At 45.0% G+C, this 15,228-nt stretch overlaps 2 protein-coding genes across 2 annotated transcripts; both read right to left on the minus strand.

Moving 5' to 3' along the window:
• On the minus strand, positions 1 to 5,876 carry LOC142860679 (uncharacterized). Its single transcript, XM_075992267.1, is given in 5 exon segments — positions 1 to 177; positions 179 to 1,425; positions 2,674 to 2,803; positions 5,120 to 5,158; positions 5,644 to 5,876. Coding segments are annotated over 4 exon segments (1,431 nt in total). The 5' UTR covers positions 5,135 to 5,158; positions 5,644 to 5,876; the 3' UTR covers positions 1 to 138.
• Positions 5,877 to 6,782: 906 nt separating this feature from the next.
• Positions 6,783 to 15,228, minus strand: LOC142860675 (uncharacterized). Its single transcript, XM_075992253.1, has 3 exons — positions 14,999 to 15,228; positions 11,932 to 12,058; positions 6,783 to 10,317 (listed from the first exon to the last, which is right to left on the minus strand). Exons 1-3 carry the CDS (start codon positions 15,029 to 15,031, stop codon positions 8,864 to 8,866), a joined length of 1,614 nt encoding a protein of 537 aa, XP_075848368.1. The 5' UTR covers positions 15,032 to 15,228; the 3' UTR covers positions 6,783 to 8,863.

Below are 15,228 nucleotides of genomic sequence, written 5' to 3' on the forward strand. Positions count from 1 at the left end.
GTGTGGGCAGAATTAAGATCAACCTCAGAAGATTCTCTAGTGTCATAATACTAAAAGAGGGCATTCCCTGTAAGTCTAAGGCTTTTCTCAAGTATGAACTTGGAGGAGCTAAATGATGCTAGGCCTTGGGATGAAGGCTTATCCACATCGGCTACTTTCATGAGGTTTCTGACGCACCGTGACATTTTTGGTGATGAATGAGGCTAGAGCACTGGCTAAACGAATTGCCGCATGTGTCACATTCGTAAGGCCTTTCTCCAGTGTGAACTACCTGGTGCTGCATGAGACCAGACTTCTGGCTAAAAGACTTTCCACACTGGCCACACTCATAGGGCCTTGCCCCTGTGTGAATTCTCCGGTGTTGAATAAGGATGGAGCTTTGACTGAAGGATTTCCCACATTCAGTACACTTGTAAGGCCTTTCTCCAGTGTGAACTCTCTGGTGTTTAATAAGGGTAGCTTTTTGGCTAAAGGATTTCCCACACTCGTTACATTCATACGGCTTTGCTCCAGTGTGAATTCTCCGGTGCTGGTTAAGAATGGCACTTTGACTAAAGGAATTCCCACACTCACTACACTTGTAAGGCCTTTCTCCAGTGTGAACTCTCTGGTGCTTAACAAGTGTGGCCTTTTGACTAAAGGATTTTCCACACTGGCTACACTCATAAGGTCTTGCTCCAGTATGCGTTTTCTGGTGGTCAACAAGACTGGAGTTCTGTCTAAATAATTTTCCGCATTCACTGCACTCATAAGGCCTTTCTCCAGTGTGTATCCTACGGTGATCATTCAGGTGGGAGGTTTGGCTAAAGAGCTTCCCACAATCACTGCACTCCCAAGGCCTTTCTCCAGTGTGGACTCTCTGATGCTGGTCAAGTGAGTACTTGCCACGGAATGTTTTCCCACATTTGCTGCACTCATAAAGCTTTTTCCCATAAGAGGCTTTTGGCTGGTGAACGACTGCTTGCTTTTGACTGGAAGGCTTCCCACAGTCTCCTGACCTGTGACTTTCATGACTGTGAGTTTCTTTCCCACCCTCAGTGCTTTCGCTGGGCTTCTTACTATTGGGAAGGACCTGGGACTTCAGAAGGCTCAGTATGTCTGGCAGGTCCGTCTCAACATCCCAACTGGGGAAGGACTTGGCTGACAATTGGAACAGGCATCGTTTCAAGTACGAGGCCTTGTCAGCGTTCTTCTTCAAGGGATTTTCTGTACTAGTATGTTTTTGGTGCTGATCACATTTTGAAGATACCTCTACACTATGTTTCTGCCCAGGTAGATCTGGCAGGTGCAAAATGTCTTGAAGAATCGGGACACACTTTTCACAGAGGTGAGCTTTTGGTGCAGATGGAGCTGTCTCCGATCTCCAAGCCTGGGATGCTCGTGTAGAAACTCTCTGCTCTTCAGCTTCTGTTCTATGACCACAACCTGAAAGAGAATACTGATGAAATGCACGTTGACTATGCTCGGAGGAGGAAGCCCCATCATCCATAGACGCTACACAAAGCTTCTCCTGAGGACAAGGGAACTAACTATAGGGGTGCATTACCACATCGGGTTACTAAAGACAACAGAATTGGGAAGGCCTGACTAAATGAAGGCCACCAAGATGGTATGAACTACAAGGGAAAGATGTCTAAATCTTCTACCCCTGGCCTTAAGCTACTATAACAGTAGCCAGACTCATCACAGAGTAGCCGCCGAAGCCCTAGGACTTCCTGCTCAGATTGCAGCAGGATATTCATCTGCTTGTGTTAAGTCTAAGCGCTGCAGAAGGCAGGCTGCTTGCAAGACTGGAGAACTCGCGCCAATCAGAAATGAAGAGCATGCGCTCAGCTTTATGTGGAGGTCATGGTGGAATCAGCAGAGGGATAGCCCAGTACACAGGAACAGGGCATGAATGGAGGCCACGCGGTGTACCCAGGGGCCAGCGATCATAAAGAAAACAAGAAGTTAGAAAAAACAAAACAACCAAAACCCAAACCCACCATGCCTGGGGAAGAGACTATGAAAATGAGGCTTGGTGGTAGCACTTGCACCCGAACCATGTGGACACAGGGTATTCTTGAAGACAGCCTGGAAGTCTACCTTCCTCTAGCTGTCACTTACCACACTCGGGCCTCCTATGAAGGAAAACTCCATGTTGACTTTTCAAAAGAACATTCCTCCATGTGACCATATGAAACATGGTCCAGAGGAAAGAACAGACATAACAAGTGGCTAGCAGTGATACAGTATCTCACAAGAGATCACCACAGATCTCAGGAAATGCTAGCTTTTGAATACTGAAAATGAAGGATCCAGTAAGAACGGTCCATGGTCCCAGAACAGCAGCCTGCCAAAGGCAGCCTGAGAAAAGCCAGTTAGTCAAGGGGAGGACTTGTGATGCCAAGTCCTTAGGCACAGCCAGAGGCAAGACAAGCAAGATGACGCCCATTAATTAGGATGACCACAGGATGCCGCTCCCATAACTCAGTAAGAAGCAGGTGTTAGGGTTACATAGGGAGTGATCTACTGCGGATATGAGGCATAGCTCAATGCTACCATGCACAGCTTATATACCCAGAATATGCAGTAATTAGCAGCTGTCCAGGTCTGGCTGTGGGAAGGATGAGTCTGTCTCTAGGGCAACAGGGCAGAGGGTCTCAGGATACTAGGGGAATGTAAAAGCCTTACCCAAGGAGTTTATAAGTGCAAAGTTCTGCAACGTAACACTGAGATATAGGAGCCTCTGAGTCTTGTCAAGGAGTCTCCACTCTTCATGTGAGAAGCAAATGGCCACATCCTCAAAGCTCACACAGCCCTGCTAGAACAGGGACAGGTTATTCCACAGTCAGCTTTACCCCATGTGCCAAGAATACCCAGTAATTTACCCATTCTCTGTCCTCCCTCCTCCCCACACTCCTACCTCAAAGCATCAGCAGATCCCAATGCCATTGGTAGCCGTTACAGCCCAATAGTTCCAGCAAAAGACACACAATGATACCATCTAAACTAGCATGTAGGGATATATTTGTTCTCGTCAAAGAGTTTCTCAGGGGTCCTCCTGATGGTCCCTCTTAGATACAATCAGATGTAAATTCACCCTTCGCCCTGATACCCTGACAATTGTCCAGACTGTCATAAGCAATCCAGGATCCTGCTCCAAAGGCCCATCTGTTCTTTGCTTCAATCATCGCTACCCGGGACCACTTGCAGTCTCGCATACCACTGTCTTCTGCTGATCTTCACATCCCCTAGACAATCACAGCCTTACTTTTGTTCTTAATCAGTTCTAATAAGTGGTTCAAAACGTCAATGACTCTCTATTCCATATTCACTAAGTCACAGATGCAGATTTGTGTCCCTAAAATTACCTGTCTTCCTGAATGAAATTCCATAGACATAGAGGACCACAACAAAATTGCATTAAGCTTATAAGATGATGAACAGGCGCTACTCGTGGTGCCTGGGTTCGGGTGCTCTATCAACACTATCCACTGCGTGGCTTACTAAAACAACACAAATGTATTTCTCACTGATCTGAAGGCTTAATGTTTGATATCAAGGAGCAGCTATTGGCAGTTTCTGGTGAAGCCTCTGTTCCACGGTTACAGACCACTGATATCCACTGCTACTTTCAAATGGTGGGAAAGAACATTAGCTAGTTTCCTGGCATGTTTTCATAAAGACACTCACTAATCCTACAAAAAAGGCATCTATCCTCATGATCTAATTACCTCTCGAAGGCCACACACACAGATTAGGATTCAACAACTAAATTTTGAGGAGATAAAACCCTTCAGTCCTGGCTTCAGGCCACCTTCTACTTAGTGTTGCTGACTCTGTGACTACCTTACTGCTTTATGCCTTAGAGACTTGGACCATACTCTTTAGTGTGTCCATTTATCTCCGCTTCTCTCACGATTGTGTTTCTAATGTCGATCACTTCTACCTCGGTATCTGAGACTCATTCACAGCCCTACCTTTCCTGAGCTATCATTACCAACTCTGAGAAACAGAACCACTCCTAATTACAATAAACCACCACCTCTGCGGCTAAATACTGACCAGGGCTTTTTTGGATGTATCCATCTTAAGTTACTTCCCAAATTCCAGATCTATAATGTCATCCACCCACATGATATCTTCCTTTATTGATCTTCGAAATAACTTAGAAGAGCGAAAAGCAATTAATTAAAATATCCTCAATGAAAATGAACCTGAATCCCAGCTTTATGTACCATCTGACCAAGTTTTCATCCTTCCAGATCTAAAGTCCTAGATCAGCAGTTCTCAACTTGTGGATTGCGACTCCTTTGGGGACTGAACAGTCCTTTCACAGGGGTCCCCTAAGACCATCGGAAAACATACAATTTCAAATTACGACTCATAGCAGTAGCAAAATTACACTTACAAAGTAGCATTGAAAGTAATTTTATGGTTGGGTGTCACCACAACATGAGGGACTGTATCAAAGGACCACAGCATTAGGAAGGTTGAGAACCACTGTTCTAATCAAAGGACCACAGCATTAGGAAGGTTGAGAACCACTGTTCTAGAGCCTGAACCAATATTTGACTATTACCTTCCCTTCTTTAAAATCTGAGACCCTACGCAGCACTAATTTCAAAACTAATCTAGACTCCTCCCCACTTCCTCTACCTTCATTCTGGTCTAGTTACTATTAACACTCACCTGGACTACTAGAGCAGCATCCTCCATGGGCATCTTATTGTCTCCCTCACAACGACTGGGTTCTCCATGCTACCGAAACATGGAGGCTGATGTGACTAACATCAGATCACCTCCCTTCCCGCCCCATCCCTGTTTCTAAATGTCCCCTTGCTCTCATCACTCTAAAGCAGATACTGAAATTCATTCTACGTCTGAATCCTACCCTGTTGCTTTCATTCAGTTCCCATAGAAGAAAACACTTGGGGTGGGGGAATCTATGAATGATCTCCAAGCGTTTTACACATTCCAATGCCTGGCTCAATCTCATTCTATTGCTTGTTACCACTGGGAACAACTCCAAAGAACCCCCAACACTGAATCAGGACCCTGTGCTTGGGTTTGTTAAGGGTCCTTTGACCCAAGAAATGGTCATGAGAAATGACAGTCTGAAACATACTCTCCTCACCTGCATAAGGGCCATATCCAATTCTGCAGTAATGGATACCTGTGAGAAGAGAGAGATCATGAACAATGGTAAGGATCCAAACCCCTGGGTCTTCCTATACACTCTCCCAACAAGGAACAAAATGACCAGGGGGATTTCTTCGATACATCTGTTACCTGTGGGGCCCTAATGACCCAACCCACACAGTGAGCAGCTTTTTGGAAAACCGAAAACCCACACTCAAGTCTGTGTGATTTTGTCTTTTCTCTGTACACGAATTCTTATGTCGTAGGGATAAGGATAAACCTCTTCATTTTACTATTACAGCTTAAATATTCCAGGCTTCAACATCGGTCCAAGAAATTCCACACCCTGGGGCCCTGGCTGTCACACACTCTGCCACGTCTTATCACAGTGGCTTGGCACATAAGAACCCCGAATCACGAACAAGGATTTAGGGCGAAGCGACTTAAGTGGACTCCTACACTCAGACTTTACAAGATAAGAGGTGAGAGCAAGGGAGCCTCAGATGTCGCAGCACTTACCTAAGCCTGGTGCCTGTGCGCAGCCATCCAACTAGGCGAGCACAGACCGCAGGGAGATGGGGACGGGGACCTGGGCAAATCTGTCGCCGCCAGCGCCCGATGTGCGATGAATACTACCTCTAGAACCGCTCCTTCAGACTCTTCGTCCCCTATCTCTGGACAAAGGGGTCCTGCACACGGTCAGCTATAACGGACCCAAAAACCGCTAAAATGAGCGCCACAGAGAGCAGCCGGAAGTCCCGCCCCAACCTACCAGTAAGAACGCGAAAATGGTACCCTTCCAAATGCTCATTGGTTCAGTTTTCCTTTCCCTGTGACTAGCACATTCTGGGTAACGTAGTTTCTTCAGTTGTGCCTGTGAAAGCTGTGGACCCCCCATCACCTGGAACAAAGGCTAAGCGGGATGCTGGGAAATGTCGGCACGGACGGAAGCAAACAAGCCTTTTCCAGCTATTTGTTTTCTGTTCTGTTTTCCTACTTCGTAGTCTTGGGGCACCCCAGTGTTTTCCAACGAGGGTGCCAAAAGAATACCCCAAAGGGCTGTAAGTAAGCTACACTGGAGGGCAAAGGGCTGTTTGGCTGGAATAGCAGGGCCTGAGGGAGCAGAAACTTATTCACTTTGTGCCCAGATGCTGGACAGACATCCTGATGGAAGCCAATGCCTAGCCTCCAGAACCCGCTGTGGGCCCTCAGCCTCCCAATCCACTGCTGGAGAATATCTTGGGGGAGTCTCATCTATATCTTGAGGTGTGTTACACTAGAGCCCTCCCTGGATATTCTAACCGCCGCCCCCCTCCATTTTTCATGATGCTTAAGTTGACCTCACTTTCTGTCCCCTCAGCGGATGCATTACAGATCACACATGGCTTCTTAAACTTCAAATATACATCCAGAAGCTAGGGAGTTAGCTGAATGTCCTGGATCTCATGAGGCGCATAGATGCATCTCTAGAAAAGCAGGATGAGTGTGAGGCCCCCAAGTTCAGCACAATTCCCTCTCTTCTGAGAGCAAAGACCTTTGCAAACAGACCCCGCCTGGCACCCGCAGAAGTGGTCAGCTGTAGCCACCATCTTAGTCATAAACTAAGGTGAGATGTAGCCACAGTCCACAACTACCGAAAGACAAAGCTAAACAGAGTTTAAGCAATTCTGAAACTTTTAGTTTGGGAAAAAGTTGTTTTTCTGCATTTGTGTATTCAGCATCGGTCCATCTCTGGATGAAACAAAGAGCTAAAGTTGTCCCCTCAAGATGATGATGTACAACATGTGATTCCAGTAACCGGTAGGCAAGAGAATCATTAGTTTTGGGCCAGCCTGGCTACATAGCAAAACCCTAAGTCAAACAAAGCAACAAAAGTAACAACAAATACCAACAGCAAAAGGCAACTCAACAGGTTGAGTGTGGAAGGAACTCTGGCCAGCTTGAGCATGGTGAGCATGAAGAACATGGCTCTAGTAGGCCTTGCTCCTCTCTTCCATTCCCTCTACCTTGCTAAAAGCCATTAGATTGCATTCTTAAAGCTTGCCCGCAGGGTCTATTCTTGTATTTGGTCACTTCCTCCTTTTGAGGTTGACTACCAAGGTCCAGGTATCAAAGTACATAAGTCACAAATATCCCCGTCCCCTTTCCTTCTCCCTCTTCCTTCTGTCTCACATTTCTTTCTTATTCCCTGCCTTCTGTCCTTCTGGGGCGAATACATTTCCTTTGTGCTGAGAACTTGGCCTTGAAGGTCCTGGGTTGATCTTTCTTTTCAAGTGTCCTTTCCGAGTGACTCAGTTGGTCTAAACTTCTCCCAGGCAGCTGGGCTGGATTCTGCTTCTTCTTGGCAGCCAGTTTGGGCTCAATCTTCTTTGCAGCCTGGCTTGTTTACACTTTGGAAGAAGGCACCTAGGAAATCTGCTCGGTGTCAAGGATTTCCTGAAGCTGTTTTGACTTGTCTCAGCTTCCTCCCAGCATATGGATGGAATGTCTTAATCTGACAGTTAACAGTCACCCAGCAAAGCTATATATGTATCCCTAAACAGTACAAGGAGGTTGTAGAAATAAATGAAGGCTTGGTCACTAGACTTGTGAGGAATGTTTGCAATCGTCAGAGTTCACTTGTTTTGCTGTAAAGCTTTTCCATTTCCTGTTTATCACACCCAGTATTATATTTCCAATTAGGGATCACATCTGGCTCTTACCAAGCCTGAATAAAACCATCATATGTGAATTTCTAGACAGGTCATGTGACTCCTTATACAGCAGGCGAAAACCCCCCTTTACAGTGTCACAGATGAACAAATTCATGCTATCACTAGAATGGCAGAAACAATAAACCCTTTTCAGTGATCCCAGTTTCACCAAAATGAAAGCACGGAGGCCACAAATTTAGACCACAAAAACCTACATGCCCAGGTCTTAGACAGAGAACTAGATGAAGAAAGAAATGAGAAATACTTTTGAATCTGCTGTACCTACAAGACAAAATGAGATCCCCACAAAAGCTGTTGATCCATGCAGAGTTCAAGTTTGTCTCCTCCCACCGAGAATTTTCAAAAGAATCCCAAAGACTACAGGCAGACCCAACAGTAAACATGTTTATTAATGCAGAGACTAGAGAATGGTAGTCCAAGTTGGTAAATGGAGGGCTGGCCAAATTAACCACAGTATCAGTATGAGACAACAATTTCTATGCAGGAAAGACAATGCTGGAAAACCCCAACAGATTGAAGACTAGTTCCCCCTGGTAAAAAAAATCATGACAGATGTATGTTTCAACTAGTGAGAAAAAAACCAAAGCAAAACAAAAACAATTCTCCCCTTAAGGCTTTGCTCACGATTTCCTCCAGGGAACTACCAGATGTTCATCTCTCCTTTGCATGTTGAGGAGACCAATGCACAGTGAGCAAGCTGATAGAGGAAAATGGTTTCTACCAGAGAAAATGGTTTGAATATAGCTCAGACAAGGGCCCGAATCACATTAGCATGTACGGAGCAGTTCCTGTAAATCCCACCCATGCCTAAACTCACAAGGAATAAAAACACCCTGAATATTTGAAAATATAAGTTTCAACTTCAGGCAAGTAGTTCCATATTATAAAGTTAATACTGAAAAAAAAATACAAGAAACAAAAACGAGAACATTTGCTGCAGGTCTGTATCTTCTTGAGCACAGTATAAACTTCCAAGAACTAAAGGATATTAGACCTTGGGCTGAAACTACTTCTGCATGTTATTTTCATGAAGCCTCTCCATGGTGTGAGACTTTTCGGTGGAGTAAGAAGCTAGACTGCTGAGGAAAAGATTTCCCACATTTCCCACATTCGTATGGCCTTTCTCCTGTGTGAATTACGTGGTGTTGAAAGAGGTGACATTTTTGGACAAAAGACTTACCACACTGGCCACACTTAAAAGGCTTTAATCCAGTATGAAGTTTCTGGTGTTGCATAAGACCATTGCTTTCTTGAAAAAATTTCCCACATTCTTTGCACTCAAACGGTTTCTCCCCAGTGTGAGATCTCTGGTGTCGAACAAGCCTAGATTTATAAATGAATGCTTTCCCACAATCGCCACACACGTGACGCTTTTCTGCACTATGAGTTTTATGGTGTTTGTTGGGCGTGTCTCTTTGGCTAAAGGATTTCCCATTCTCATCACACCCAGAAAGCCTTGCTCCAGTGTGAATCTTCCGGTGTTCAAGCAGATTATGGCTGTGTGTGAAAAATTTCCCACATTCATTACATGCACAACGCTTTTCGGTTGCATGAGTTCTCCGGTGCCGAACAAGAGTTGACTTGCACCCGAAGGATTTCCCACATTCATCACACTCATAAGGTCTTTCTCCAGTGTGGATTCTGCGGTGTTCAGTAAGGTTGGAAATTTGCCTGAAGGATTTTCCACACTCATCACACACATAGGGTTTTTCTCCCGTGTGGACTCTGTAGTGTTTTATGAGGGTATCTCTTTGGGTAAATGATTTTCCACACTCACCACATTCATAGGGCTTTTCACCTGTGTGGATTCTGAGGTGGTTATTTAAATGGGATGTCTGTCGAAAAGATTTTCCACATTCATTGCACTTGTAAGACTTTTCTCTACCATGGGCTCCTGAGGGATGAGTGAAAGAGTTTTTGCGGCGGTGGACCTTCCCACATTTAGTAGACTCAGAAAGTCTTTTTCCAGCACTGGCTCTTGGGTGGTGAGCCTGAGTGTGTTCACGGCTGGTGGCTTCTCTGTGTTCACGCCTCATGGAACACCCTATTCTAGTTTGAAAGCCCTCTCTACATTCAGTGGCTAGGTTTGCTTGCTCACAAATGGGAACGGTCTGTGGAGGGATAATGTTCAGTGCATCTGGAAACTTCTTTTCAACTTCTGCAGAGGGAAAGGGCTTTTGTGACACATGAATTCTGTAGTTCTTCACCAGTGAGGCACTATGTGAGTATCTTTTCAAGGTATTTTCTGAGTTGGGATGATTCTGGTCCTGGGGAAGGTTTAAACACATACTGATCAAATGTGATTTCTGCCTAAGTTGATTGACCAGGTTCAAAATGCCTTTCAAGACTGGCAAATATATGTCATGTGGGTGAGACTTCTGGTTAGCTGGACTTGCTTTCGGGGTCCTGACCAGTGAGAATCCTTTAAGAGAAACTCGATCAAGAGGTAGCTTTCCATTCTCCATTCCTTGCCAGCAATCTGAAAACAAATTATTATGAAATAATTTTATTGTGGAAAACATGTATTATTCATGTTTTAAAATATTTATTTGGAAAATTATCTGTATATTGTATTATTCTTTATTTTATTTTTTTCATATGTTCTCATGTATCCCAAGTTCACCTCAAACACATCATGTAGTTATGGACTACCTTGAATTTTTGATCCTCCAGTCCCAACAGGTGTGCACCGCCTTGCCCTTGTATATGATATTATTGATGAAACGCACAGCTTCATACATGCTAAGCAAGTATGCTTATAAAGCTAAGCTTGTAGCTTTTAAAACTAAACTACACCTATAACCCAATAGGTAAAGTGACTTTATTTTTCTAATTCTTAATTTTTAGATTTTCGGAGTGCCAGGAATCACCACAAGGCACGATATCTTAACCTGTGAGTTGCGACTCCTTTGGGGATGGCATATCAGATATTGACATTATGATTCATAACAGCAGCAAAATCACAATTTTGAAGTAGCAATGAAATAATATTATGGTTGGGGTGGTCACTACAACACGAGGAACTGTATTAAAGGGTCACAGTATTAGGAATGTAGAGGGCCACTGCACTGGGGCTTTTTCTCATCGACTGAGGAATATATCTACAGCTTGATTTTTGGATATCTTTAAAAATGTGGATAGAAGCAAGGCATGAGGGCATGGCGTACTGATATGAGGAAGAGAGAGTTTGATGTGAGTGAGGTGAGGAAGGGGCTGCCAGGGACTGTTAGGTACCACAAAATATGGAAATCTTGTGAGACAAAGGACACAAGACTGAATTCTATCACAAACAGGAGAGGCAACGTATTCCTTAGTCAACAGCATTCAGTAAGACCTTATTGTTTGGGGACATTGGAATTATGTACTGAAGATTGAGGAGATGTCAGACATGTTTAAGGAATATTGAACCATCTATGGACACTTTACAGGGCATGTGTATCAGTACTGGAAAATGTCACAGAGGAGGCAGTACAGAGCAACAGGTAACAAGTCTCCTCCTCTCACTGGGAAACTCATCAGGGGCAACTGTCCTCTGGGACCGAACTACACTGTAAAGCATCCAGGGCTATCTCCATGTCCCTTGTCATGCATCTGCATGGAACCCACATGAAGCAAGTTCTAAGAGAAACACAAGGCAAAGCAGATGAGCCTCCAACACCGGCCCAAGAGACTCAGCATACTACATGCCCAGGATGGAACATTCTTGAAGGAGGATTTTGGCAGCACCTCATAGTCCTGTATAAATAAATATTGGTCAGGACACTGCTTGTCATTTCTGACTCTGGCAGTCAAGACGGGCTATCGTTTAAAAAGAGGCACAGAAATTGAGAAACAAAGCCCCACAAATTTAGGTTACAATAACCATAAAAGGAAGTAGATAAACATGAGACTTATTTTACTGATACAGGGTACCTGATGACCAGACTCTTAAGGCAATTGTTGGAACAGTGCACATGGCTAGTCCCTCCAAATATGAGGAGATAATAGAGAAGTTAACAGAACTAAAAATCTTGCTCTGGAAATGGCAAAGCTATCTGTACTGGAAAAAATTGATACTGGCGAATTCATGCATGGGCTGGGTATGGGGCCTTACCCAATGAAGTTACAAGTGCAAAGTTCTCTAGCATCACACGAAGGTACAGCTGCCTCTGAGCCTCATCGAGGAGCCTCCACTCTTCCTTGGAGAAGAAGATGGCCACATCCTCAAAAGTCACAAAGTCCTGCCACAATAAGAACAGACGTTTCCATTATCAGCTCTCTTAGAATCCCAAGTTATCGTTCCCTCCCTACAAGTAATTCTGCCCCTTTTGTAATCCCAACCATAGAGGAAATAATTGGTGATAACACGGCCCATGCGCATGATGGTTCCATCCATCACTGTGTCCTCTGAAAGCACCAACTGTGGGAAAGACAACATGGGATGACATCTCAAATCTGGTCATGGTTTATATAGCCCACAGTCAGTTTCCAAGGCTTTTCAAAGTTGTGCCTTTCTGACAAAAGAAGTTTGGAGCTTATCGACCGTTCTATAGTTTTCAAGGCTACAGCCATGGATCCATATCTCCCCCCCCCCCACCTCCAATGTATCATTTCACTCTTTACCATACTTATCAGAAGCCCTCCTTCCCACTTCTACCTCCACCTCGATCTTTTTCCAGGGGCTTCTTTCTGTTACTCTTCATCACTCAGAACATGACATCCAGTAAATCAGAACACAGACCCTTCAAATGCCTCTCCGCTGCCAGCTTACTCATGGAAGGGTTCCTTCTGTCTCTCTGGGACACAGTGAAACAGCTCTACTGTGCCATGGAATCACAACCTCTCCCCCTCAAAGCTGCAAGATAAACTTATTATCCAACTGAGAACTTGGCACCTAGGTACTTAAATGGTGTGGTATTTCCTGCTAGCTCTTCAGAATTTGTAACTAAGAGATGACCTTATTCCAGAGCATTTCTCTGCAGGCTTGTCTTCATAATGCTATGCAGGGTAGCTGGAACTTCTACTCCATTACCTTGAACCATCTCTTCATAATGTCCTTCCCTATGTCTTAAAAAGAAGCTCCTCTTTCTCTTGAAATCCCAACTAAAGCTGTCCTTATTGTGATCTACTCTCCCTTCTCATCTTCTTCCATCTCACAGCCCTGTTATACACACGTGGCCACAAGGTCCTCTCCCCAGGAATTCTGAGGAAGGGTGACTGGTTTCAGCTTCATCTCCACAGACATGTAATTCCTAACCTGCACTGTGTTACAGCACAAAGGGTCCGTGGCAGCTTGATATAGGATCCCTGATGGTCCACACTGTCGGAGGCAGCCCTAGTTCTGTTCCCAAGTTCTCTGAGTTAGTCTATTTTCATTAACATAACAACACATAAAAGGCAAGCTCCTTTATAAAAGAAAGAAGTATGTTTTGCTTTGTAACTGAGGTGCGAGGTGTGAGGTCTTTTTGGTGATAGCCTTCATGCTGCAGGCAGGGTCCTGAGGCAGGAGATTAGCATATGATGAGATAAGAAGTAAGGAGGCCACTTGTGTGTGACCTCTTCTATAAAGACATCTGAATTCAGCCACGGTGAATTCACAACCTTAATGAGTTAATTTTATTCTAATCACTCCTCAAAGATTCTAAACACTTCAGCCAGATAAGTTTCTAGCCTATTAATACCTGACACTTAGGATTATATTCCATTACATGAAGTCATGGGGTTGGGAACGCAACCATACAGAATCACAGTAGATTGCTTGACTTCCACGTTTCAATTTTAGCCAGCCAGGAAAACCTGCAGATCTTAAACACACATCATCTTCAACTATATGGAGCCCGATGTACCTTCTCTATAGTCACTGCCTTTCTCTTCTCCTGACCCCATTCAGTGGCCTGTCACAATGTCCTTCTACATGAGACCCTGTGACTCTTTCCGATTAATGCCTATGCCCCTACAAGTATGACCTACCTAACCTCCTCAAACACACTAAGGGTGACTACAGAATTCCACTAGATCCCTAATGCTGCAGTCCTGTAATAGAGTTCTTCATGTTGTGGTGACTCCCCAGCCATAAAGTGATTTTCGTTTTTCATTACTAATTCATAACTGTAGTTTTGCTTCTGTTATAAATCGTAACCACATCTGTTTTCTTATGCTCTTACGTGCCCTCTGAGCAAAGGGCATCCCACCCTCCTCATGGGTTGCCAGCCACAGGTTGAGAAGCACTGCTCTCTCCGTCACTCCTCAAGACCACCGACAGATGTGGGGAGAGTGGAGCAGCCATGGCAGGTTCCCAGGCCAGATGAGGAAGTGATGATCCTCTCCCCCTGCCTTCTACAGACAGCAGGAATGTCAACAGTCCCCTAGCATCACCACTGTCATGGTGTTGCTCTGTCGCTGTACTGTTTTGCTCATTCACTGGCATCGTTAAGGGACTAAGAGATTTTGTAGATCAATTTCTGTTCCATAATGGCCAACAACCATAATACACCCATAAGAAATTATCTAAGAGGTAACACTTCCACACCTCATTTGCTCTGGTTTCCAGCACACAATAACCACTCCATATACCTCATACCCCCTCCCCCCGACTATCTGTCCGGGTCTGCAACAAGCTAAGTTTGGTCACGGATTCCAGAACACACAATCCCCAGGGCAAAGAATGGGACCAGCCCCAGTGATGCCCTAGAACTGTCACGCGAACTTCTGAGAAAAGGTAGGTGGTGAGAAGCCATTACCCATGGTTGGGGCTCCAAGTGCCTCCTCATTTCTCTGCCTTCTCTGCTCAGCCCTTGAGTCAGGTGACCTGGGAAGAACTCGATGATGGACGTCTCTCGACCCTCAAATCCCCAATGTTCGTTCTTACATGACAATTTGCACACAGTTCAACTTTTCCTGGGCTTCACCTGACCCTTTTCCAAACGGTTCTACCTCCAGATAGAAAGCATAGAAAACTTCAAATAAGCCGAAATCGGACTGTGTGCTGAGTTCAACACCGGCCACCAGCTTCTGGCTGTGATCGCACCCAGCTCAGCACGCTCCCACAGCCTGATTCTGGATTCGGAAACGGGAGCCCATCTGTAGATATGGCACTGTTTTGAACACAGAGATTTCTACTCTGCTGATGGCCCTGCACTAAGCTTTAGGGTGAAGGGAAGCACAAGCGACACAGCACTCACATGAGCTGGGTCGCTGCGGGTGGCCACCGCCATCGGATTCCGCTGGTGCAGCGGGAACAGCTAAACCAACGCAGCACCTCAGTCCAGCCCGAAGGGAGCGGGGACAACGCTCCGCTGGAACCCAAACCCGCACAGCTAGCACGAGCAGTGTGGGAACATGAGGATGAACACAGCCTTCTGAACTATTGTTCCCGGAGTAGTGCAGCAAGTTCCCTGGTGAAGGGATGGAC

Source organism: Microtus pennsylvanicus, chromosome 1 (assembly GCF_037038515.1).
Source record: "Microtus pennsylvanicus isolate mMicPen1 chromosome 1, mMicPen1.hap1, whole genome shotgun sequence".
Classification (NCBI taxonomy): Eukaryota; Metazoa; Chordata; class Mammalia; order Rodentia; family Cricetidae; genus Microtus; species Microtus pennsylvanicus.

Excerpts from the sequence above, each read along its gene's own strand:
- LOC142860675 (XM_075992253.1), bottom strand. The coding sequence starts at position 15,031 with ATGGCGGTGGCCACCCGCAGCGACCCAGCTCAT. Across the intron at positions 12,059-14,998 it reads CCCGCAGCGACCCAGCTCAT|GACTTTGTGACTTTTGAGGA; the intron begins GTGAGTGCTGTG and ends TTATTGTGGCAG. Across the intron at positions 10,318-11,931 it reads TGCACTTGTAACTTCATTGG|ATTGCTGGCAAGGAATGGAG; the intron begins GTAAGGCCCCAT and ends ATTTGTTTTCAG.